Below are 27,714 nucleotides of genomic sequence, written 5' to 3'. Positions count from 1 at the left end.
CTGTTCTACACTCTGTTGGGTGAGAGACATTGTGAGTAAGCTACTTCATTCCCCCAACAGCAACAACTCAGGGTCAGCAGTCAGCTAATCGCCTGTCTGGAAATTATCACTGAGGCCAGCTTGTACTCTGTGGCTCTGCTGGGTGGTGTAGGGGAGGAAGTGGGAGACCAGATGGTAGAGATGGGTCTGTCAGGCTCTTCTCTTTCCCCATTGCAACACTAGCCTTGGAACAACAGGAAGAAGCACATTTGCTTCTTTACCTAGCTTGAATAACATCAGTACTCTTCTATTTTCATACTTTTTCTCTCTTTTTTCCATCTTATTTTTTTGAAGTATTAGACCTCTTAGGAAAAACATTTATGTTTGATTTAACTTTTACAACCCCAGGAACAAGCAAATTTCACTTTTTTTTTTACACATTCCCTACAAGAAGCTTTCTTTTTGTGTGTTTGGAAGAGGACAAAATATGGGTATTTTGGAGATCTCAGATTTCTGAAGAATAGGAAAGCTCCTACCCCTTCTGACTCTCCAATCTGGAATTTCCTTGGAAGCAAAGTGAACACAGAACGTTAGGTTTAATCTCTGATGTTTCAGCTTGATTTTTCTTTATACACAAGCACACACGCATGTCTTCCTTTCCCCCTCCCCTTCAGAGCAGTTCCTGCCTTCTCTACCATGCCAAGCCCTTAGCAGCTCATGGTTGTGACCACACAAGCCAGTGGTCAGATGCAACGTCCTGCTCATAACTGTGCCCATTTTTGCCGAAAGTGGAGTGAAACTCAGGAGCTGAAAAACAGGGTCACAGTGAGAAAATGGGGAATTCTCTACTGAGAGAACTCAAGTAAGTCTGGCTCTGGGCAAGGCTGTTTCTTGGAAGAAGAGGGAAAAGGAGACTGGGTGTATACATTTTGAATGATGAGACAGTTTGCTTTAAGAGGTGTGTACCTGAAGACAGCATTCTTTAAGAACTCACAGTGACCTCTCGCTGCCTCAATTTACTCACTCCTTCTTTTGCCTTACTTTGGAAAGGTTGTAAGGTTACCATATTTAGAAAATAAAAACACAGGATGCCAATTCAAGTTTGAATTCAGATAAACATTTTTTTTAGTGTATATATGCCTTATGTAATATTTGGAGCATTATTGCTTGGTCATACTTATACTAAACAAATTATTTGTTCTTTATCTGAAATTCAAATTTAACTGTGCATTTTGCATTTTATTCAGGAACCTTGGTCTGTAGTCACTTGAATCTTTCTTCACCTTTCTATTCTCATCTGGGTATGGGATTTATCTTCCCACTCTTCAACTTCATGGGGTCTCTCTGTATGAGAATAAACAGTCAGGTTCTTGAAAGTCATGGATACAAAATAATGTACACCAATCCTTTTGATCTAAGTAGTGCCTTTTTGTGGTGACTTTATCCTTCCTTATCTTCTTTGAGTGCTTTTGAAGTTGTAGAATACATATGGATAATAGTCATCACTCTGCTTAATCTTAGAGGATTGTTTTTCAGTACCTCACTCTCCCATCCACTTACCCTAACTCCTTCCACACAATCTTATTATCTTGTGTTATATAGCACGAGTAGATCTTTAAAATTAAGATATAGGGACGCCTGGGTGGCTCAGTCGGTTGAGCAACCAACTTCGGCTCAGGTCATGATCTCACGGTTTGTGAGTTCAAGCCCCGCGTCGGGCTCTGTGCTGACAGCTCAGAGCCTGGAGCCTGCTTCCGATTCTGTGTCTCCCCCTCTCTCTCTGCCCTTCCTCCACTCATGCTCTGTCTCTCTCTGTCTCAGAAATAAAGAAACATTAAAAAAATTTTAAAAAGTAAAAATAAAATTAAGATATAATTTACATGTAACATTGTACACATTTAAAGTGCACCACTTGCTACTTTGATACATATATATGTTGTACTGTGTTACTGCCATAGTGTTAACAAACACCTCTATCACAACATATAAATTATCATTTCTTTTTTTTTTGTGATTGGAACAATTAAGATCTAGTCCCTTAGCAAGTTTGAAATTTACAATATAATCTTATTGATTATAATCACTATACTGTGAGTTACATCTCCAGGACATATTTATGTATTCATTGCAAGTTTGGGCCCTTAAATAATATCTCCCTAATTCCCCACCCCAGGCCCTGGTAACCACCATTCTACTCTTGGTTTGTACTAATTTAGCTTTTTAAAATTGCACAGATACGGGATATTTGTCTCTCTCTGTCTGGCTTATTTCACTTAGCATAATGCCCTCAAGGTCATGCCTTATATTATATAATACATAACATATATTATCTATCTATCCATCCATCCATCCATCCATCCATCCATCCATCCATCATCTGTCACATCTTCTCTATATACTTGTCTATTGATAGTCACTTAGGTTGTTTCCACATCCTGAGTAGTGTAAGTCATTTTGCAATAAACATTGCAGTGCAGATATCTCTTTGATACCCTGTTTTCATTTCCTTTGGCTGTATATACAGAAGTGGGATTGTTGAATTATATGGTAGTTCAATTTTTAATTCAAAAATTGCTTTCCATAGTAGCTAGGTCAACTTACATTTCTACCAACAGTGTAAAAGGGTTCCATTTTCTCTATATCCTTGCCAACACTTGATTTCTTCTTCTTGATGGTAGCTATTCTAACAGGTGTGAGGTGATATCTCATTGTGGTTTTGATTTGCATTCCCCCACTAATTAGTGGCATGGAACATATTTTCATGGACCTATTGGCCATCTGTATGTCTTATTTGGAACAATGTCTATTTAGATCCTCTGCCCACTTTTTTTTTAAGTTTATTTATTTTGAGGGAGAAATATTGGTTTTGAGTAAGTGGTTTTGATATGTGTTTCCCTAGTGATTAGTAATGTTGAGCACTATTTAATGTAACTTTTGGCCACTTGGTTGTGTTCTTTGACACAACTGCGTTAATCTGCCCATGGCAAAACTCTAATCACCTTACTCCTGTGTTTCAGCGGGCACATCCATTTCCCACTACCTAACATGTAAATTATATACCACTTGTTTTGCAATTTGAGGTCTTATATATTCTGTTTTACTAAGTCCCTCCTTCTTGTTCTCTTATCACTTTGGGCATTGCCTCCATCACTTGACTTAGCAACCAAACTCTAATCAACTTTTTTCTATTTACTAGGGAATCTCTCAAGGGTAATTGTTGCCTTGTCTCTGTGTCTCTCTAGAGCTTAGCGCAAAGCAAGGATTTAAAGAAAGTATAATTAATTTTGTTAAATATACTTTTCTGCCCTTTCTACCATAAATATATTTTATGGACCTTATATCCTTATCAATCTGACCACTGGTTACTCTTTTAATTTTAAGCTTGTGTGCACTGGCTATCAGAACTCTTAGTCAAAAGTACATTTTCAACCACCTTTTCTTATCAAAATATTCATTCTGCAATGCCCTGGCCAAATGCTACATCTTTCTTATCTCTGCCAGAAGTTATCCTTTCACTTTTTTGTGACTTGTAAATGGTTTATGTGCATTTATGACGCTAACCACATTCTACCTAGTGTCATGATTATACACACAAGTCTTTTAGATTATGGATCCTCTGATTACAATGACAGTGCCTTTAAAACCTGAAAAACCCCTGAAACTTGTGCTTATGTTCTATGGAAAGTAGGCTTTCTATATATATATTTTTTCTTTTGGCTGTTATGAAGAAGCGTGTATAATTCTCATTCCAGAACGATGATCTGCTTCAGAATACTGAGATTAAAAGGAGTTTTCCATTTTTAGTCGTGTCCCTTTTTGCATTGATTTTTAAATTTTATTTTTTAATGTTTATTTTGAGAGAAAGAGTGGGGGAGGGAGATAAAGAGCAGTGGGGAGCAGAGAAAAAGGGAGAGAGTATTCCAAGCAGGCTCCATGCTGTCAGAACAGAGCCCAGTGTGGGGCTCAGTGTCACAAAACATGAGATCATGACCTGAACCAAAATCAAGAGTTGGACACTTAATTGACTGAGCCATGCAGGCACTCTGATAATAACACCGTTTGAAACATGGGCACTTAACTCCACACCAGTTGTCTGGTCATAATGCAACTAAATTTGAAACTAAAGGGAAAATAATTCTAAAGAAGTTCTAAACTTGGGGAAGAAAACACGCATGCAGATATTTGGCTCTTAGAGAGTTTGTGACTGCATAGATAAAATAATCTGCAGTCAGTGATTACTTCCAGGAGTCAGAGGATGAATATTCATTGAATGATGTTCCTTGTGAACCACATAATTCCTGTGAGTGATTCACTGAGACAAAATATACACTATATAGCACAAGAACCTGAAAACAAGTAGTTAAAAAACAGCTATCACTGATTAATCACCTACCATGTTCTTTCTAGCTTATATGAATTGTTTCATTTTATCTTCACTACTAAATCTAGGATCTGGCAATATTCATACCCCTACTTTGAATATGGGGATATGGAATCAAAGAAACCAAGGAATGTATCCAGTACTATAGGAAAAGCAAGAAGGGATTTCCAAGGTGAAATTTATTGGGAACTATCTATTCCCTTTTTATCTAATTGTATGACCTCCAAGCAATGATGCTAATGTGCTTTACAAAGTTCACCAATAATTTACTCAAATAATACAGGAACACTAATTCAAAGGGATGCATACACCCCTTTGTTTATAGCAGCATTGTTTACAATAGCCAAGATATAGAGGCAACCCCAGTATCCATGGATTGATGAATGGATAAAGATGTGGTATGTATATACAATGGAATATTATTTAGCCACAAAAGAGAATGAAATCTTGCCATTTACAATGACATGGATGGAGCTAGAGAGTATTATGTTAAGCAAAATAAGTCAGAGAAAGACAAATACTATATGATTTCACTCATATATGGAATTTAAGAAACAAAACAAATGAGCCAATGGAAAAAAATAAGAGAGAGACAAATCAAGAAATGACCTCTTAATTATAGAGAGAAAAACTAATGGCTACCAGAGGGGAGGCGGGTGTGGGGATGGATTACATCATTGTTGGGGATTAAGGAGTACACTTGTTTTGATGAGCACCAGGTAATATATGGAAGCATTGAATTAGTATATTGAAAATTTGAAATTAATATAATACTGTATATTAGGTAACTGAAATTAAAATAAAAACTTAAAAAAATCCAAATACTACCCATATATTCCAGTTAAGTAATAGCTGTCTAAAGTTCCTTTGAACTGTTAGGATTTTTTCCACTGTTGTTTATCCCTCTTGGAATTTATCTGTTGAAGAAATGATCTGGATTTTATTGGTTACATTTGTATGCTGTTGTTTCAAATATGTCTCTTATAAGTTGTAATTATAAACTGATGCTTATATCTAGCTTGATCAAATCTAAGGTTGAAGTTGGCGGAGAGGGATACTCCATAGGCAGTTTGTAGACTTTCCTTAGGAGGTACATATTTTTTCCCTAACTTTACTAAGATATAATTGACAAAATTGTTTTGTAATGTAAAAAAAAATATTCTGGATAAATAAAAAAATTCACCAGTGAAAGGGGTGCTCTAGACAGAAATTACCTTATTTTACTTACTGGAATAAAATATCTCCCATTACCAATTAATCAATATGTCCAACCGTGCAACCCACATTTATTTGCCTGTTTATTTATTTCATGATCATAGTATATGAGGGTAATAATAACAACCACATCATACAGTAATTATAGAAAATAATGAGATAATCTTGTGAAATTCTTAAAGACTTTAAAAAAATGTTTATTTTTGAGAAAGAGAGAGAGAGAGAGAGAGAGAGAGAGAGAGAGACGATGAACCAGGGAGGGGCAGACAGAGAGGGAGACAGAGCATCCCAAGCAGACTCTGTGCTGTCAGAGCAGAGCCTGACTCAGGGCTTGAACTCACAAGTTCTGAGATCATGACCTGAGCCAAAATCAAGAGTTGGACGCTCAACCAACTGAGCCACCCAGGTGTCCCTTGCACTTTGTTTTTCTGAGATATCTATTTTAAGTCATCATGTTTATTATGTAATAGTTCATACTATTTGTTTTTATCTCTGTAGCACTTATTCTGATTTATTTATTTATTTATTTATTTATTTATTTATTTATTTAAAGTGCGAGAGAGCAAGCAGAGGAGGGGCAGAGAGAGAGGGGAAGAGAGAGAATCCCAAGCAGGTTCCATGTTGTCAGCACAGAATGTGGGGCCCAATCTCACGACCCTGTGATCATGACCTGAACTGAAAGCGAGTCGGATACTTAACTGACTGAGCCACTCAGGCAACTCTCTGAAATGTGTTTTCATGTTTGTTTAATTCCCCTTTTCTTTTTATTTAATCGACTTTGCCAGATTTTTGCTCATCCTGCCAATTTTATCCTTTTCTAATATTTAGTTTTCTACCTCATTTCTTTCCATAACTTTCCTTCTTTCTTCTTTCTTTTTTCCAACTTCTTGAGATATCTGCTTATGTTGTCATTTTCAATCATTTGTTTCTTCTTATGAATGTATTTTAACAGCTCATTTTCTTCACATTTCCCTTTATTTATATCTTGAAAATTGTCTTCTATGGCTTTCAAATCATTTTAAGAGTATTTCAGGAAATTTTCTTTATTGTTTCCTTCTTTAAAATAAGGATTAATTATTACAATACAGTGCCCGACATATGTACATTTTTAGATATTTAATTTTTGATTTTCGATTGACTTCATAAAGAAATCAGGTGAAAGGGCACCTGGGTGGCTCAGTCGGTTAAGCATCCGACTTCAACTCAGGTCACGATCTCGCAGTCTGTGAGTTCAAGCCCTGCATCGGGCTCTGGGCTGATGGCTCAGAGCCTGGATCTTGCTTCGGATTCTGTGTCTCCCTCTCTCTCTGTCCCTCCCCTGTTCATGCTCTGTCTCTCTCTGTCTCAAAAATAAATAAACGTTAAAAAAATTAAAAAAAAGAAATCAAGTGAAAATTGTTGATTTTTTGGTATTTAGATTTCCTTTATGAAGTTATAATGTCTGAAACTTATGCCAAATATTTGGGAAGTAAAAAAAAATAATTGTCAAAAAACACAGAAAGTATGGAAAAATTACGTTTGATCTCAACACTTTGACCAAGATACATTTTAAGGTTAATTTAATGTCTATTGTTTTAATTATTAGTTTTAATGATTCCTTAATTAAGTCAACAAATGTTTATGGCCTGACATTATCTAAATTTTGCTTGATTAAAGAAATACTTAGTGTACAGCAGAATTTAGTGTTCATTTCTGTTCAGTAATAATGACATGGAATTTCAATTAGGTTCCTGCTAATGTTAAGGATTTTATGTTTTTTTTTAACTTTAAAATGCAAACATGTCTTAGAAGGATAAGTCAGTGAACTATTAATAATCTCAAGGAGAATTGTTTTATAAGATTCTTCATTGGCCAGTTTAGAAAAGTGGAATTATGAGAAAACCAGGCTCTAGGGAAAAAGAAGAGAGCACATAGGACACTAAAATTAAATGTTGTCTGATTTGCAGTCTATGCTATTTGGTAATCATTACATCCAAATTTAACCGTTAGTGAATATTATCCAGAAATCTGTATGTCAGAACTTATCTCCACAAAGGACTCTTCTTCCAAAAATCTGATTTACTTTGTATTTAACAAATACATATGTATTCTATTATTTGCTTACTGGTCAAATATGCCCATATATGATGATGATATTGAGCTTTTAAGCATGAACATTGAGGAAATATCTTCTGTAAATATTGATGGCAAGCAAGAGTGGGGATCTTGCTATCATAGTCTGGGATATTTTGCATACAATCTTCTATATAGAAGCAGGAGAACAGACACATGTTTGGGATGTGATAATATAGGAAAAGAAAACATTCAAAGAAATACGATTTGGACAACTGGTGTAGAAGAAAATTTGATTCACTGAATCACAAGCTTGGGTCTGTATCTCACTATTGTATAAGCAAGAAAGCCACTGATTTCTCTCACCTCAATTTCATCACTGAGTGTTTGCTTGATTCTTATAAGGATGATGATAGTTGGTGGGAAAACATCAAGAGTAATATGCACAACCAACTTCTCTGAAGGTGGGTGAGGATCATAATGTTCTGTATGTATATGTATGGCCAAACAGCAAGGCTTGAAGAATCTTGCTCTGGATCACATGACCAAGGTTGATAGTGCTAGTATTCCACAGGGATGGATGCACCTGAGATGCTGGTCTCCTCTGGTCATCCTAGAGAAGTCAAGCCTTTCTGTGGTTAGGATCTTTCTCTATTCTTGGCCCCTCCCACCACCTTCTGACAGATCAGACTGTAGCCATTTCATCCTATTGTAGGCTTGGCCTCTTGTGGTTAATTTCTGAACTGCATTCTATATCTGTGACTGCCCTTTCTAAAGGACAAAGAAGTTTGTCAAAAAGAAAAGGCAGACTTTGTTTTAACAGTAAGGAAAGCAAGAAAAGGGGGTGAAGACATTTGAAGGGAGATAAGAATCTTTTCTTTTCTATGTGTTTCCATCTAGTTGCCTGAGAAACAATCAAAAGAAGCACAAGAAAGTAAACCAACATGTGGAAAGAAAATGGTAAGAACACAGCATATCAGAGTATTTTTCTCTGAGATTTATCTCTGTCTCGCAAGAGACTGAGAATCTCTGTCTCACAAAAGTTAACATCTTATTTGAGACCTCTTAGAGCTGGACAGAATGATAGAATTCTTTGGTCTTTGCCTCTAAGACTTGGCAGAAGTTTATTTGGAGACCCTAAAAATAATGGGCTATTGGTGCACATATGTTTCATTTCTTCATGGTTATACAAAGTACATGTACAAACAGAACTGAAATAAAGGATGGTTATTTCAGGTTGGCTATTTACAATGGACACACTTCCAACTTATTCTTCACACTTAGAATAATTTTTGGGAAATATAAGTCTCATCATGCTTTTTCCTCGAGACCCTTCAATTGTTCTCCACTGTATTCAGAATAAAATACAAATTCTTCACCAGGGACTACAATCTTATAAGGATTGACCCCTGAATGCCTCTCTACTCTCATTCCCCACTCCCCATCCTCATCCATTATCTTCCAGGAATTCTGCTGTCATTTAATGTTCTTTAAGCCACCAAGCTCAGCCTGAAGTCAATGCCCTACTGTGCACTAGTACTGCTCTTTTAGCACTCATGGTTTTTATTTTGTCCTTATGCCTGAAAGTATCTCTTCCTGGAAATTTTGACTCTCACACTGTTCTCCCAAAAATGTCCTTAAGTACATGATGTGAGAACATTGCATCCACACCCCATGGATTTCCTGTACTGCATTAAACCTTTCTATCAACTGGTAATCTTATATTTGTTAGTTTAGCTTTTTATAGTCCATGTGCTCTTTGGATCTCTGACCACTGCTTGACTTGCCATTGTCTCTCTGTTGCCCAACCTTTACAAGATACTCAAAGTAAAAAAAAAAAAAAAAAAGAGTGGAAAAACAACAGCTTTCTCACACTGATAACTTGCCCCAGCTTATATAGAAAGAAACACCCTCCCTTCTTTGCTGACCATGGGATTTTCATATCTTTGTATTCAACCTCTTTCCTAATCATTGCATCTCATCATCTGGGTTTTTATCTATGAGATGGTTTCTTTTTCTCTAAGTGTGAAACAATGAGGGATTGAGGGGAAGGCCCATATTTGTTGGTGATATGAAATGATGTTTGGAGTAATTAGCCATTCCCTAAGTATTTAATTTACGCTTTCTTTTAACAGAGGAAAAGGTAGAGACAGTAGGGTGGCTATGCCGCCATTGTGATGAACCCCCCTTTATAGTGTGTGGCTGAAGAGATGATGTTATTGAACCAAGATCCTTTTCTCAGGCTGCCACAAATACATTCTGTACAACGCAAAGTCATTTAAACTCGGCTTTTGCTTTATCATCTCTGAAATGAGATCTATGCTACTGTTCTTTTCTAATTTTCCCTTTTAAAAGAATTGAAGTGTTGACATTTTCAAATACATGCAAGTTTTTATTATAAACAGACAATAACTAAATGAAGAAAAATGAAATGTTCTACGGTGTTCCCATCCAAATGATTTTTTTAAAGTTTTATTTTAATTCCAGTTAGTTAACATAGAGTGTTATATTAGTTTCAGGCATACAATATATTGATTCAATATTCTATAGATTACTCAGTGCTTATCATGCTAAGGGGGGACTTAATCCCCTTCATCTATTTCATTCATCCCCCCACCCACCTCCCCTCTGGTAGCCATCAGTTTGCTGTCTATAGTTAATAGTCTGCTTCTTGGTTTGCCTTTCTTTCTCTCTTTCTTTACCCTTTACTCATCTATTTTGTTTCTTAAATTCCACATATGAGTGAGATCATGTGGCATTTGTCTGATCAACTTATTTCACTTAGCATAATACTCTCTAGCTCCATCCATGTCATTGCAGATGAAAAGATCTCATTCTTTTTTTATGCCTGAGTAATATTCCATGGATATTTGGGCTTCCATATCTTGGCTATTGTAGATAATGCTGCTATAAACATCAGGGTGCATATATCCATTTGAATTTGTGTTTTTGTATCCTTTGGGTAAATACCTAGTAGTGTGATTGCTGGATCATCAGTGTAGTTCTATTTTGAACTTTTAGAGGAACCTCCAAACCATTTTCCAGAGTGACTGCAAATTTTATGAATAGGATTCAGAATTTTAACCAGTCAGCTTGGTGAGGAAGATTTCAATTGTTTTGACTACCCAAGTCAATTGTAATCATATATATAATATAAGACTTAAGTGGGCTAGAATTAAATTCAGTTTCATTTTTGGCTAGTTTGATAGGATGATGTTCTTTGAATGATGTTATGTTCTGTGCATCTTCCTGAGTCAGTTTTGGTTATCTTATTTTCACTAGAATATTATCATTTAATTCATTATTTTAAACATATGTTTAAGGATAGTATGAGCTCTTTCAAGTCACTTAATTTTTTAAAATATAGTTTTATAGAGCTATAGTACCATAAAGTTCACACTGTTAGGTAAATTGTGTGATAAGTTTAGGAAAACATATATTCATGTCATCTCAATTAAGATATGGAATATTTTTATCACTTTTCCCCTCACCAGCAACCCCTGGCAACCACTGATCTGATTTCTGTTTTGCTTTTTTTCTCAAGATGTCACAGTATCATTGCTTTTATCATTATGAGGTTTTTATTTTTGCTTTCCTTATTTTTTCACTGTTGCTCTTCTAATTGCTTAGAATTCAAAACTTAAATTTTGTGTTTTCTATTTTTTTTCTTATTTAAAAATTGGACATGCAGGAATATAAATTTTTCTCTAAATAATATTTTATCTGTATGTATCCCATGTGTTGCTAAAGGAAATATTATTTTCCAACATTTTGTTACTTTGCTTTTTATGTTTTCTTGAATATGTGTTGTTTTTAATTCCAAATTTGTTTTCTATTTTTGATAATAAGGTCTGATTTTATTGCATTATAATGTTATTTCTGCTTGTGGATTTTATCAAAATTCTTTACCATCTATTGTGCCTCAACATTGAAACAAGTTACTTATATTCTTTAAATTGTGGTTTCTTCATGTGGAAAATAATTTTAAAATTAAAAATACTGTAACTTTAGATTGTAAAGGTAACATTTTAAAAATTAACATTCATACGTTAGTACAATGCCTGAGTGGAACCAGCATTTGATAAGTATTAGTTAGCATTTTGTTTATTATGCCCCATAGACTTTGAAAATTACAATGATGGGTTTTTTTAAGGGTCATACTTTTTGAAATTTATCTATTAGGAAAACTTGATGTTTAAATTTTTTTAAATGTTTATTCATTTGAGAGAGAGAGAGAGAGAGAGAGAGCAAGCAGGAGAGGGACAGAGAGAGAAAGGGACACAGAACCTGAAGAAGGCTCCAGGCTCTGAGCTGTCAGCACAGAACCCGATGCGGGGCTTGAACTCACAGACTATGAGATCTTGACCTAAGCTGAAGGTAGCGCTTAACCAACTGAGCCACCCAGGTGCCCCAGGAAACTTGATTAATTATGTATTTCAGATATTCTCTGTTCTTATTTTTCTTGATTTTTTTCTTGCTGTCTGAGAGAAATTAATCTACTACTACTTTGTTTCCGTTCATGTTCATTTTTTTTTCTTTCCTTCATATTGATTCTATTTTGGTAAGTAATAGTTCATCACAATTGTAGGTATTTGTGGTTTTGTCTTTATCTATGTCATTTCCTGTCCATCTTTGTTCTGAAATGAGAGCAGTTTATTGTCTTTATCTTGTAATATGTGTGTAGACCGATGTGGTGGAAAGGTCAAGGTAGGTTGGGGAATAACAGGCAACTCCCCTGCAGGAAACAAAGAGGATAAGAGTGAGTATGTATTAACACTTAATATTGTCTGAACTAATTTCTACATATTAGGCTGCATTCGTTTTGCTTGGGCTACCATGATGAAGTTCCATAAACTGGGAAATTCAACAGAAATATATTTTGTCACAATTCTTGATGCCTCATATCCAAGATCAAAGTGCTAGGGAGTGAGTCTCTTCTCAGGCCTCTCACTTTGGCTTATATCCCTATCTTTTCCCTGTGTCTTCATATCATCTTTGCTCTATGACTATCTGTGTCGAAATTGCCTCTTCTTATAAGGACAAAACTCAAATTAGATGAATTATGGCCAGACCTTCAACCACAGAGCTGGCTGCACAGGTTAGATTCATCATTCAACAACTTCTTTATAACATGACTTTGCATTTTATAAAATTGAAATGTGGTTTTACAGTCATCTTCTGATTTGTTCTTTTTTCCTAAAGAATTCATAGGTTTTATATCCCCTCAATACTAATATATTTGACAATACCCATTTTCATTTATTGGAGAGTCATAGGATTCTTGTAATCCTATTTTCCTCACCATTTTGTGGGCTTGCCTTCAGATGGAAGTTTGGGCTACCTTAAACGCACCTCACTGATGAAGTAGTTTCACAATGTTTTCCTCATGGATGTTTTAGAATTTATCATTATTCTTGAAGTGCAGAATCTATTGCATATCTCAATGTTCCATGTGATTTGTGTTAGTTCTCCATAAAATCAATTTTCAGGCTGAAGTCTTTATTTCAGGTATCTTATTGTATCTTTGAATGGTTTTGTTTCATTTATGTGGTTCTCATCTCCAAGATTAACTATTCTGTATGTCTGACATCATCTCTTTATGTTTTATTTTCCTTTCTCTAACCATACTACATTCTCATTTTCTACAAGTTAATGTTTATTTCAAGCATATGCTGCTGGCTTGTTTTAGAAATAATTGATTTTACATATTGATGCTTTTAGTGCTGTTTTAATCTCTCTAAATATTTTATCGTTTCTTTCAATTGTTTTCCTGCTTTATGATAGCCACTTACTTTATCCATTTATTATTTTTAATAATAATTAACATATTACATCTATCTGCCTTTAATATATTTTCTGCTTTCTTTTTATTATTATTATTATTATTTTATCTAATTCATGTTTGCAACTTTGTGCTTAGTGTTTTGAATGGAAGTAGGTGAGATAACATGGTGTGTGTTTACCTTTGTGTATTTCTTTAGGGAAGATACAAAGGAGAAATAAGCTAAGATTCAGGCTTTGCTTTTGGTATGTTGTCTCGGACTGCCTCCTCACCAAAAATTCTTCCTCTGCAGTGGGCACATCTCTGTTCTGTGTATATTGCCCTCTTCGAGGTGGGCAGGTCATTACAAAATTCTTTGTCTAGATTTTCCCTCAAGTTTATGAGACTGGGAGACAGAGAAATAGTAGACCATGTGTTGGTACTCAATCTCCTTTTAGCCAGTCACTCCCTGTTCTGGTGTGGAATCGTGTCACTGTAGAGATAATCTCTATTTCTCTCATCACCAGTCTGCACTTATTAATTTAGGTCATTGTAAATTTGTGTTCTGAATTTTTTGGACCTTCTTGTTTACCTTCCTTTGTTTTCTTCTTTTTTTTTTTTCTTACCTTATTTACCTCCCTCATCAAGAACAACAGAGAAATAAATTGGCTTTCAATATTCTCCCTCAAGTTGTTCCAAATTTCACTAAATTGCACATATGTTCCACATACATATGATATTATACCTAGTATGATAGTCTAGTAATTCTTTAAGTTTCATAAAATATGGAGTTTTATTCTCTGCTTCTTACTCTTTTGCTAGACTTTGGGTTTTTCTTTCCTGCTTCATTGGGTTATAATTGGCAAAATTTTAAAATACTTAAAGCAAATGTGATTTATGTATACTTTGTGTAAAGAACCCCCTTCATCAACATAACCATCAACTCTCACAGTGTTATCAGCTCTATTTCATGGTTTTTCCAAAACAAAGTAAGCAGGATTTAATTTCAATTAACACTTGAATTCTAAATCTACCAATAACTTTATGTTAAGAGTAGTGAAACATTTCCTTCAAGTGTGTTTTCAGCTTCAGATAACTGGAGTGTATCATGTTATTATCTCTTTCCTTTGTAGGCAGGAAATGGCTACATTTGAGAGAGAAAATCCAGTTCAAGATAAGAAAAGTAAGTCATTGCTTCATGATATTTTTCATACAAGGGAAGTTGTAAGTTTAAACACCTAAAGTGGTTCTGATACTATGTTAGACAGGATTGAAGGAAGCACTGCTTGGTGTCACTATTATTATTATTATTATTAATTATTTTGTCTAACAAAACTGATCTTATTACTTTTTGTATGACAGTAATGAGTTATTTATGATTTATTTTGTTTTATTTATATTGTTTTCCTTAGATTTTTACTTTTTTTTACACTTTTGTAGTCATTTTTTTATTAGAGATATAATTTATTTACCTTGTTAAAAATCTAATAATCCAAAGACTGTTGACCAAATGACATGTAACATACAGGAAAAAAAAAAAAAACAGATTCTTAGCTATATGCCCTATTAGAAATATTTAAGTTTTTCTTGGGTAGCCTGAATTTCTTTTGTTTTCTTGTGAATTGTACATTTTTATTTATTTATTAGGTTTTTTGAAAATTCTAGTATATTTAACATACAGTGGTATATTAGTTTCAGGTGTACAATATAGTGATTCAACAATTCTATACATTACCCAGTGCTCCTCATGACAAGTATACTTTTTTTAAAAAAAAAATATGAAACTTATTGTCAAATTGGCTTCCATACAAAACCCAGTGCTCATCCCAACAGGTGCCCTCTTCAATGTCCATCACCCACTTACCCCTCCCTCCCACCGCCCCCCCCCCACAACCTTCAGTTTATTCTCAGTTTTTAAGAGTCTCTTATTGTTTGCCTCCTTCCCTGTCTGTAAATTTTTTTTTCCACTACCCTTCCCCAATGGTCTTCTGTTAAGTTTCTCAGGATCCACATAAGAGTGAAAACATATGGTATCTGTCTTTCTCTGTATGACTTATTTCACTTAGCATAACACTCTCCAGTTCCATCCATGTTGCTACAAAAGGCCATATATCTTTCATTCTCATTGCCACGTAATATTCCATTGCGTATATAAACCACAATTGCTTTATCCATTCATCAGTTGATGGACATTTAGGCTCTTTCCATAATTTGGCTACTGTTGAAAGAGCTGCTATAAACATTGGGGTACAAGAGCCCCTCTGCATCAGCACTTCTGTATCCCTTGGGTAAATTCCTAGCAGTGCTATTGCTGGGTCATAGAGTACATCTATTTTTAATTTTTTGTGGAACCTCCACACTGTTTTCCAGAGTGGCTGAACCAGTTTGCATTCCCACCAACAGTGCAAGAGGATTCCCATTTCTCCACATCCTCTCCAGCATCTATAGTCTCCTGATTTGTTCATTTTAGCCACTCTGACTGGCATGAGGTGATATCTCAGTGTGGTTCTGATTTTTATTTCCCTGATGAGGAGTGACGTTGAACATCTTTTCATGTGCCTGTTGGCCATTGGATGTCTTTTTTAAATTTTTTTTTAATTTTTTTTCAACGTTTATTTATTTTTGGGACAGAGAGAGACAGAGCATGAACGGGGGAGGGGCAGAGAGAGAGGGAGACACAGAATCGGAAACAGGCTCCAGGCTCTGAGCCACCAGCCCAGAGCCTGACGCGGGGCTCGAACTCACGGACCGCGAGATCGTGACCTGGCTGAAGTCGGACGCTCAACCGACTGCGCCACCCAGGCGCCCCTTTTTTAAATTTTTTTAATGTTTATTTTTGAAGGAGAGAGAGAGACAGAGTATGAGTGGGGAGGGGAAGAGAGAGAGGGAGACACTGAATCCAAAGCAGGCTCCTGGTTCTGAGTTGTCAGCACAGACCTGACGCGAGGGCTCAAACTCACAAACCACGAGATCATGACCTGAGCCGAAGTTGGACGCCCAACCAACTGAGCTACCCAGGCACCACTGGATGTCTTCTTTAGAGAAGAGTCTATTTATGTTTTCTGCCCATTTATTCACTGGATTATTGTTTTTTGGGTGTAGACTTTGGTGAGTTCTTTATAGATTTGGATACTAGCCCTTTGTCTGATATGTCATTTGCAAATATCTTTTGCCATTCCGTTCGCTGCCTTTGAGTTTTGTTGATTGTTTCCTTTGCAATGCAGAAGCTTGCTATCTGCAAGAGGTCCCAATTGTTCATTTTTGCTTTTAATTCCCTTATCTTTGGAGATGTGTCAAGTAAGAAACTGCTGCAGCTGAGGTCAGAGAAGTTTTTTTCCTGCTTTCTCCTCTAGGGTTTTGATGGTTTCCTGTCTCACATTCAGGACCTTCATCCATTTGAGTTTACTTTTGTGAATGGTGTAAGAAAGTGGTCTAGTTTCATTCTTCTGCATGTTGCTGTCCAGTTCTCCCAGCACCATTTGTTAAAGAGACTTTTTCCATTGGATATTCTTTCCTGCTTTGTCAAAGATTAGTTGGCCATCCTTTGGTGGGTCTAATTCTGGGGCTTCTATTCTACTCCATTGGCCTATGTGTCTGTTTTTGTGCCAATACCATGCTGTCTTGATGATTACAGCTTGGTAAGAGATGCTATACTCTGGGATTGTGATGCCTCCCGTTTTGGTCTTCTTCAAAGTTACTTTGGTTATTCGCGGTCTTTTGTGGTTCCATACAAATTTTAAGATTGCTTGTTCTAGCTTTGAGAAGAATGCTGGTGCAATTTTGATTGGGATTTTATTGAATGTGTAGATTTCTTTGGGTAGTATTGACATTTAACAGTATTTATTCTTCCAATTCATGAGCACGGAAAGTTTTTCCATTTCTTTGAATTTCCTCAATTTCATAAGCTTTCTACAATTCTCAGCATACATATCTTTTACATCTTTGGTTGGGTTTATTCCTAGGTATTTTATGATTCTTGTGCAATTGTGAATGGGATCAGTTTCTTTATTTCTTTTTTTTTGCTTCATTATTAGTGTATAAGAATGCAACTGATTTCTGTACATTAATTTTATATCCTGAGACTTTGCTGAATTCATGTACCAGTTCTAGAAGACTTTTGGTGCAGTCTTTCAGTTTTTCCATGTATAGTATCATGTCATCTGCAAAAAGTGAAAGCTTAACTTCATCTTTACCAATTTTGATGCCTTTGATTTCCTTTTGTGGTCTGATTGCTGATGCTAGAACTTCCAACACTATGTTAAACAACAGTGGTGAGAGTGGGCACCCTTGTCGTGTTCCTGATCTCAGGGGTAAAGCTGTCAGTTTTTCCTAATTGAGGATATTAGCTGTGGGGTTTTCATAAATGGCTTTTATGATGTTTAAGTATGTTCCCTCTATCCCGACATTTTTGAGGAGTTTTATTAAGAAAGGATGCTGAATTTTGTCAAATGATTTTTCTGCATTGATTGAATGGATCATATGGTTATTTTCTTTTCTTTTATTAATATGATGTATCACATTGGTTAATTTGTGAATGTTGAACCAGCCCTGCATCCCAGGAATGAATCCCACTTGATCATGGTGAATAATTCTTTCTATATGCTGTTGAATTCAATTTGCTAGTATCTTATTGAGAATTTTTGTATCCATATTCATCAGGGATATTGGCCTGTAGTTCCCTTTTTTGGCTGGGTCTCTGGTTTGGGAATCAAAGTAATGCTAGCTTCATAGAATAAGTCTGGAAGTTTTCCTTCCCTTTCTATGTTTTGGAACAGCTTGAGAAAGGTAGGCAATATATCTACTTTATTTTTTTTTCCAATGTATGGAATTTGTTGCCAAATTGGATTCCATACAACACCCAGTGCTCATCCCAAAAGGTGCCCTCCTCAATACCCATCACCCACCCTCCCCTCCCTCCCACCTCCTATCAATCCTTAGTTTGTTCTCAGAGTTTTAAGAGTCTCTTCTGCTTTGAATCTCTCCCAATCTAACCTCCTTTTTTTTTTCCCTTTCCCTCTCCCATGGGTTTCTGTTAAGTTTTTCAGAATCCACATAAGAGTGATCTGTCTTTCTCTGTATGGCTTATTTCACTTAACATTACACTCTCCAGTTCCATCCACGTTGCTACAAAGGGCTATATTTCATTCTTTCTCATTGCCACATAGTACTCCATTGTGTATATAAACCACAATTTCTTTATCCATTCATCAGTTGATGGACATTTAGGCTCTTTCCATAATTTGGCTATTGTTGAGAGTGCTGCTATAAACATTGGGGTACAAGTGCCCCTATGAATCAGTACTCTTGTATCCTTTGGGTAAATTCCTAGCAGTGCTACTGCTGGGTCATAGGGTAGGTCTACTTTTAATTTTCTGAGGAACCTCCACACTGTTTTCCAGAGTGGCTGCACCAATTTGCATTCCCACCAACAGTGCAAGAGGGTTCCCGTTTCTCCACATCCTCTCCAGCATCTATAGTCTCCTGATTTGCTCATTTTGGCCACTCTGACTGGCGTGAGGTGACATCTGAGTGTGGTTTTGATTTGTATTTCCCTGATGAGGAGTGACGTTGAGCATCTTTTCATGTGCCTGTTGGCCATCCGGATGTCTTCTTTAGAGAAATGTCTATTCATGTTTTCTGCCCATTTCTTCACTGGGTTATTTGTTTTTCGGGTGTGGAGTTTGGTGAGCTCTTTATAGATTTTGGATACTAGCCCTTTGTCCGATATGTCATTTGCAAATATCTTTTCCCATTCCATTGGTTGCCTTTTAGTTTTCTTGGTTGTTTCCTTTGCTGTGCAGAAGCTTTTTATCTTCATAAGGTCCCAGTAGTTCATTTTTGCTTTTAATTCCCTTGCCTTTGGGGATGTGTCAAGTAAGAAATTGCTATGGCTGAGGTCAGAGGTTTTTTCCTGCTTTCTCTTCTAGGGTTTTGATGGTTTCCTGTGTCACATTCAGGTCCTTCATCCATTTTGAGTTTATTTTTGTGAATGGTGTGAGAAAGTGGTCTACTTTCAATCTTCTGCATGTTGCTGTCCAGTTCTCCCAGCACCATTTGTTAAAGAGACTGTCTTTTTTCCATTGGATGTTCTTTCCTGCTTTGTCAAAGATGAGTTGGCCATATGTTTGTGGGTCTAGTTCTGGGGTTTCTATTCTATTCCATTGGCCTATGTGTCTGTTTTTGTGCCAATACCATGCTGTCTTGATGATGACAGCTTTGTAGTAGAGGCTAAAGTCTGGGATTGTGATGCCTCCTGCTTTGGTCTTCTTCTTCAAAATTACTTTGGCTATTCGGGGCCTTTTGTGGTTCCATAGGAATTTTAGGATTGCTTGTTCTAGTTTTGAGAAGAATGCTTGTGAAATTTTGATTGGGATTGCATTGAATGTGTAGATAGCTTTGGGTAGTATTGACATTTTGACAACATTTATTCTTCCAATCCCTGAGCATGGAATGTTTTTCCATTTCTTTATATCTTCTTCAATTTCCTTCATAAGTTTTCAATAGTTTTCAGCATACAGATCTTTTACATCTTTGGTTAGGTTTATTTTTAGGTATTTTATGCTTCTTGGTGCAATTGTGAATGGGATCAGTTTCTTTGTCTTTCTGTTGCTTCATTATTAGTGTATAAGAATGCAACTGATTTCTGTACATTGATTTTGTATCCTGCAACTTTGCTGAATTCATGTATCAGTTCTAGCAGACTTTTGGTGGAATCTATCGGATTTTCCATGTGTAATATCATGTCATCTCCAAAAAGTGAAAGCTTAACTTCATCTTTGCCAAGTTTTATGCCTTTGATTTCCTTTTGTTGTCTGATTGCTGATGCTAGAACTTCCAACACTATGTTAAACAACAGCGGTGAAAGTGGGCATCCCTGTTGTGTTCCTGATCTCAGGGAAAAAGCTCTCAGTTTCTCCCCATTGAGGATGATGTTAGCTGTGGGCTTTTCATAAATGGCTTTGATGATCTTTAAGTATGTTCCTTCTATCCCGACTTTCTTGAGGGTTTTTATTAGGAAAGGGTGCTGAATTTTGTCAAAGGCTTTTTCTGCATCGATTGACAGGATCATATGGTTCTTATCTTTTCTTTTATTAATGTGATGTGTCACATTGATTGGTTTGCAAATGTTGAACAAGCCCTGCATCCCAGGAATGAATCCCACTTGATCATGGTGAATAATTCTTTGTATATGCTGTTGAATTCGATTTGCTAGTATCTTATTGAGAATTTTTGCATCCATCTTCATCAGGGATATTGGCCTGTAGTTCTCTTTTTTTACTGGGTCTCTGTCTGGTTTAGGAATCAAAGTAATACTGGCTTCATAGAATGAGTCTGGAAGTTTTCCTTTCCTTTCTATTTTTTGGAATAGCTTGAGAAGGATAGGTATTATCTGCTTTAAATATCTGATAGAACTCCCCTGGGAAGCCATCTGGCCCTGGACTCTTATTTGTTGATGACTGTATATTTTTGATGACTGATTCAATTTCTTCTCTGGTTATGGGTCTGTTCAAGCTTTCTATTTCCTCCTGATTGAGTTTTGGAAGCGTGTGGGTGCTTAGGAATTTGTCCATTTCTTCCAGGTTGTCCAGTTTGTTGCCATATAATTTTTCATAGTATTCCCTGATAATTGCTTGTATCTCTGAGGAATTGGTTGTAATAATTCTATTTTCATTCATCATTTTATCTATTTGGGTCATCTCCATTTTCTTTTTGAGAAGCCTGGCTAGAGGTTTATCAATTTTGTTTATTTTTTCAAAAAAAATAACTCTTGGTTTCGTTGATCTGCTCTACAGTTTATTTAGATTCTATATTATTTCTGCTCTGATCTTTCTTGTTTCTCTTCTTCTGCTGGGTTTAGGCTGTCTTTGCTGTTCTGCTTCTATTTCCTTTAGGTGTGCTGTTAGATTTTGTATTTGGGATTTTCTTGTTTCTTGAGATAGGCCTGGATTGCAATGTATTTTCCTCTCAGGACTGCCTTCGCTGCATCCCAAAGCGTTTGGATTGTTGTTTTCATTTTTGTTTGTTTCCATATATTTTTAAATTTCTTCTCTAATTGCCTGGTTGACCCATTCATTCGTTAGTAGGGTGTTCTTTAACGTCCATGCTTTTGGAGGTTTTCCAGACTTTTTCTTGTGGTTGATTTCAAGCTTCATAGCATTGTGGTCTGAAAGTATGCATGGTATAATTTCAATTCTTGTAAACTTATGAAGGGCTGTTTTGTGACCCAGTATATGATCTATCTTGGAGAATGTTCCATGTGCACTCGAGAAGAAAGTATATTCTGTTGCTTTGGGATGCAGAGTTCTAAATATATCTGTCAAGTCCATCTGATCCAATGTATCATTCAGGGCCCTTGTTTCTTTATTGACCATGTGTCTAGATGATCTATTCATTTCTGTAAGTGGAGTGTTCAAGTCCCCTGAAATTACCACATTCTTATCAGTAAGGTTGGTTATGTTTGTGAGTAATGTTTTATATATTTGGGGGCTCCTGTATTCGATGCATAGACATTTATAATTGTTAGCTCTTCCTGATGGATAGACCCTGTGATTATTATATAATGCCCTTCTTCATCTCTTGCTACAGCCTTTAATTTAAAGTCTAGTTTGTCTGATATAAGTATGGCTACTCCAGCTTTCTTTTGACTTCCAGTAGCATGACAAATAGTTCTCCATCCCCTCACTCTCAATCTAAAGGTGTCCTCAGATCTAAAATGAGTCTCTTGTAGACAGCAAATAGATGGGTCTTGTTTTTTTATCCATTCTGATACCCTATGTCTTTTGGTTGGCGCATTTAGTCCATTTACATTCAGTGTTATTATAGAAAGATATGGGTTTAGAGTCATTGTCATGTCCATAGGTTTCATGCTTGTAGTCATGTCTCTGGTACTTTGTCTCACAGGATCCCCCTTAGGATCTCTTGTAGGGCTGGTTTAGTGGTGACAAATTCCTTCAGTTTTTGTTTGTGTGGGAAGACCTTTATCTCTCCTTCTATTCTAAATGACAGACTTGCTGGATAAAGGATTCTGGGCTGCATATTTTTTCTCTTCATCACATTGAAGATCTCCTGCCATTCCTTTCTGGCCTGCCAAGTTTCAGTAGAGAGATCGGTCACGAGTCTTATAGGTCTCCCTTTATATGTTACAGCACGTTCATCTCTAGCTACTTGCAGAATTCTTTCTTTATCCTTGTATTTTGCCAGTTTCACTATGATATGTCATGCAGAAGATCGATTCAAGTTACATCTGAAGGGAGTTCTCTGTGCCTCTTGGATTTCAATGCCTTTTTCCTTTCCCAGATCAGGGAAGTTCTCAGCTATGATTTCTTCAAGTACACCTTCAGCACCTTTCCCTCTCTCTTCCTCCTCTGGATTACCAATTATTCGTAGATTATTTCTCTTTAGTGCATCACTTAGTTTTCTACTTTTCCCCTCATACTCCTGGATTTTTTAATCTATCTTTTTCTCAGCTTCTTCTTTTTCCATAATTTTATCTTGTCGTTCACCTATTCTCTCCTCTGCCTCTTCAATCCGAGCCTTGGTTGTCTCCATTTTATTTTGCAGCTCATTGATAGCATTTTTTAGCTCCTCCTGTCTGTTCCTTAGTCCCTGGATCTCTGTAGCAATAGATTCCCTGCTGTCCTTTATACTGTTTTCAAGCCCAGCGATTAATTTTATGACTATTATTCTAAATTCACTTTCTGTTATATTGTTTAAATCGTTTTTGATCAGTTCGTTACCTGTTGTTTTTTCCTGGACGTTTGTTTTGAGGGGAATTCTTCCATTTCGTCATTTTGGATAGTCCCTGGTGTGTTGTGGAACTGAAGGGCATTTCCCCCGTTCTGTCTTGAATAACTTGAGTTGGTGGGCGGGGCCACAGTCAGGTTGATGTCTGCCCCAGCCCACCGCTGGGGCCACAGTCAGACTGGTGTGTGCCTTCTCTTCCCCTCTCCTAGGGGCGGGATTCACTGTGGGGTGGTGTGGCCCATCTGGGCTACTTGCACACTGCCAGGCTTGTGGTGCTGGGGATTTGGCGTATTAGCTGGGGTGGATCGGCAAAGTGCACAGAGCCAGGAGGGGCAGGCTCAGCTTGCTTTTCCTTCAGAGATCCGCTTCAGGAGGGGCCCCTCTTCTTTGGGCCTCTCATCTGCACTTGGCTCTGTGGACTCCATTCTGCTAGCCTTCTGTTGTTTTTCTGGGTTATTTAGGCAGGTGTAAGTGGAATCTAAGTGATCAGCAGGACACGCAGTGGGCCCAGCGCCCTCCTACGCTGCCATCTTCCCAGCTGCCTCTGAAATTTTGTCCCCCTGAGTCTAAAGAGGACTCTTTAAGTGCAAAGGAGAGATCTCAAGTGATGGTGTAAACACATGAAACAGAAAAGTAGTAAAAATGAATATATCTATAAAATTTGGTCAAGGAACTCACACTAGAAAAAAAGGTTATAAAATATGATAACATAAAACAAGGGAGGGAAGGGGAAAAATGGGTTGAAACTTGAATGACTATCAACTTAATATAGATTTCAATTTGAAGAAGAGTTTGTATACAAATGTAACAGTAACCATATAGTAAGAACCAGTAGTAAACAGGCAAACAATAAAGAGAAAGAATCCAAATATACCATTAAAGAAAATCAGGAAAGCATGGAAAGACAAGCAAGGATCAGAGAAAATCTCCAGAAACAACCACAAAATAAGTAATAAAAGGGCAATAAATACATATCTATCAATAATTATTTTGAATGTAAATGGACTAAATACTTCACTCAAAACACATAAAGTATCGGAATGGATTGAAAAAATAAAGACCCATCCTTTTCCATGCTACCCAGGGAGGGATTCATATGATACTGCATTCTAGTCATAACTGAAAGGGAAAAATCCAGAGACTTGATGTCCTGCAAATGAATGAGGAGGATGTCCTCAAATTCCTTGTGGCAGGAACCCATATGGGTGGCACCAACCTTCACTTCCAAATGGAACAATATATCTACAAAAGAAAAATTATGGCATCTACGTCATAGATCTGAAGAGAACCTGAGAGAAGCTTCTGCTGGCAGCTTGTGCCTGTGTTGCCATTGAAAACCTGGCTGATGTCAGTGTTATCCCATCCAGGAGTACTGGCCAGCGAGCTGGGCTGCAGTGTGTTGATGCTACTGGAGCCACACTTATTGCTGGCCATTTCATTTTTGGAAACTTCACTAACTAGATCCAGGAGGTCTTCTGGGAACCAAGACCTCTGATGGCTACTGATCCTAGGGCTGACAAGCAGGTCTCACAGAGGCATCTTATGTTAACCTGCCTACCATCGCTCTGTGTAACACAGACTCTCCTCTGCACTATGTGGACATTGCCATCTTGTGCAACAATAGGGAGCTCACTAAATGGGTCTGATCTGGTGGATGCTTGCCCAGGAAGTTGTTTGAATGAATGATATCATAGCCTGTGAACACTTAGGAATATCATACCTGATCTCTACTTCTACAGAGATCCTGAAAAGAAAGAGCACACCTCTGCTGAAAAGACTGTGATCAAGGAGCAATTTCCAGGTGAATGTACTTTTTCACCTCCTGAGTTCACTCATCCTGAAGTCGCAGACTGCCCTGAAGGCATGCAGGTGCCCTCTGAGCCTATTCAGCAGTGCCCTACTGAAGACTGGAGTACTCAGCTTGCCACTGAAAACTAGTCTGCAGCTCCCACTGTTCAGGCTGCTGAATGGGTAGGAACAGCCATTGAGTGATCTTAAATTGCTCTTCCAAAAGACTGAAAGTGAAGGGCTAGAGAAACATTTATCATGCAAATGTATGCCAAAAGAAATCCAGAGTAGCAATACTTATATTGGACAATTTATACTTTAAAACAAACACTATAACTTTTTAGAGAACCTCCGTACTGTTTTCTACAGTTGCTGCACCAGTTTGCATCCCCACCAACAGTGCAAGAAGGTTCCCCTTTTTCCACATCCTCACCAACACCTGTTGTTTTGTGTGTTGTTAATTTTAGCCATTCTGACAGGTGTGAGGTGGTATCAACATGGCTTTAATTTGTATTAACCTGATAATGAATGATGTTAAGCATATTTTCATGTGTCTGTTGGTCATCTGGATGTCTTCTTTGGAAAAATGTCTATTTAAGTCTTCTGCCCATTTTGTAATTGGATTATGTTTTTTGGGTATTGAGTTTTATAAGTTCTTAATATGTTTTAGATACTAAACCTTTATCAAATATGTCATTTGTAAATATCTTCTATCATTTTGTAGGTTACCTTTTTAGTTTTGTAACCTCTCTGGCATTGTCTGTAGCAAGTTCTTTCTAGATATGTCTCCTGAGGCAAGGAAATGAAAAACCAAAATAAACTCTTAAAAATTGACATGAACAAGTGAATATGTAAGTATCTAAAAAATGGTACTTGTGAATCTAATCTTAACAACAAAAATACAAACTACTTCAGCATTGACAGATATAATTAGCCTGAATATATTTGTATTTAATTTGAAATAGTTAATCTTGTTATTTGAGTATCTATCTCTATGATTGCTTATCTTTAAAAATTATATGGGGTGTCTGGGTGGCTCAGTTGGTTAAGCATCCGACTTTGGCTCAGGTAATGATCTCGCAGTTTGCAAGTTCAAGCCCTACATCAGACCCTGTGCTGACAGCTCAAGAGCCTGGAGTCTGCTTCAGATTCTTTGTCTCCTGCTCTCTCTTTGCTCCTACGCCGCTTGCACTCTGTCTCTCCCTTTCTCAAAAGTTAGTAAACTTTAAAAAATTTAAAAAAATACATATGATTTCCCTATCATACTTTAATCAAATTTATATCCTAAATTTCATATATAATTGTTTTTTTTTTCTTTGAACTTTCCATACTTTATGGCATGTTTGTGGAGAAAATTTTATTACCCAATTCCAAAATCCACATTTATTCAGCAAATATGGTGCAGGTCACTTACACAGAAACATAGTATTAATGCTTCCTGAACATATATTCTTTCTTGATCTTGTCATTCAGGTCTGAGAACCTCCATAACAACATGAGATAGTGTCACATGCTTAGATGATGGGCTTCTTTGCAGTTAGATCACTGTATTGAAAACCTTTTCCCCCTAACTTGTGATAGTCCAAAAATGTCAATTTTTGTTTTTATCCTTTAGGCAAAGAAGTTTTATCTGCCTCTAATCAGGTAATGAAAATATTAACTTGTGTGATAAATGTCAAAATACAGATGACTTTAAGGGTAGCTATAGGTCCTTCTGATAATTTCTGAATGAACTTGTAAAGCACTTTATGTTTTAAATAATTTTCCTTATATTTTAATGCAAAAATTGTAAAATTAAAAAAATATATATTTTAACTGATTTAAATGATTGGCAAGTTTGTTGTTGTCCTTATTGTTGTCCTAATTCTACTGAAGCTTATCATTTTAATTTTCAAAACTACTGTAGCAAAAACAAAATTAAGTCAATTTACACTTATAATTTGACCACCAAAAACATTAATTCTTTTCAGCTTTCCATATTGCCTTCTAATGTTTAAACCCAGGAATTAGCATTTATATTTACAAACATGGTGGACCACATGGTGGTTAATAGACACATAAAGAATGTTTATTCCTTTTAATACTATATCACAAGCATTTTATTGATTTAATTATAATGCAGTATTTTAATGTTTTCCATTTTTTTTCATGGTCTATGCAACAAAAATATATTTAAGGTCAAAATTTTAATTGTATTTTATCTTATGACACTTTATTTTTTATGTAGTTTGACTAACTACTTATTGACATATAATTATTGCATATATTATGTCTGAATATCTGTGACTTAATGTATATCATTACTTTTTTAAAAAAATATTCAGAAGGATAATAGTATCCTTCTTTTCCCTTTTAATATTTGAAGTGAAATGAAAGTATAATGAGTAGTAGTTTGGGTACCTAATGTAAGATCACCATCAGACAAGAAGAAACAAAGGGCAGATGTTGAGCTCAAATTTGATAGATGATCCTGGATCCTTTATTTATTATTATTTTTATTTTTCTGTGCTTGGCAGGAACATGAGAATGGCAGTGGTTCTGAGGAAGTGTGCTACACTGTCATTAGTCACAGTTCCTATCGGAGGCCCTCCCTGAGCTCCAACGATGATGGTTATGAGAATATTGACTCCACCACAAAGACAGTGAAGCCATTTAGAAATGGGCCCGAAACAGAATATGCCCTTCTCAGGATGACTTGTGCTACTAGGCCTTCTTCCTGTACCGCTGACCATGATTATGAACTTGTGCTTCCCCACTAGAAATCTCATGCTTCCATTAAAAAAGATGATACAAA

The 27,714-nt window shown here is 36.5% G+C and overlaps 1 protein-coding gene across 2 annotated transcripts; it reads left to right on the top strand.

The window, feature by feature from the left end:
- The first annotated feature begins 653 nt into the window (after positions 1–653).
- On the top strand, positions 654–27,714 carry GCSAML (germinal center associated signaling and motility like). Of its 2 annotated transcripts, XM_019813897.3 has the most exons (5): positions 654–841; positions 8,528–8,587; positions 14,522–14,571; positions 26,536–26,564; positions 27,437–27,714. In XM_019813897.3, the coding sequence occupies exons 1-5, from the start codon at positions 813–815 to the stop codon at positions 27,677–27,679; spliced, it is 411 nt and encodes a 136-aa protein (XP_019669456.1). In that variant the 5' UTR covers positions 654–812; the 3' UTR covers positions 27,680–27,714. The 2 variants fall into 2 exon arrangements, with proteins under 2 accessions (XP_019669456.1, XP_019669458.1); XM_019813899.2 differs by lacking the exon at positions 8,528–8,587.

This window comes from Felis catus, chromosome A1, assembly GCF_018350175.1.
Source record: "Felis catus isolate Fca126 chromosome A1, F.catus_Fca126_mat1.0, whole genome shotgun sequence".
Classification (NCBI taxonomy): domain Eukaryota; kingdom Metazoa; phylum Chordata; class Mammalia; order Carnivora; family Felidae; genus Felis; species Felis catus.
Note: the sequence above shows the minus strand (reverse complement) of the source record. Positions and strands in the feature narration are given on the sequence as shown.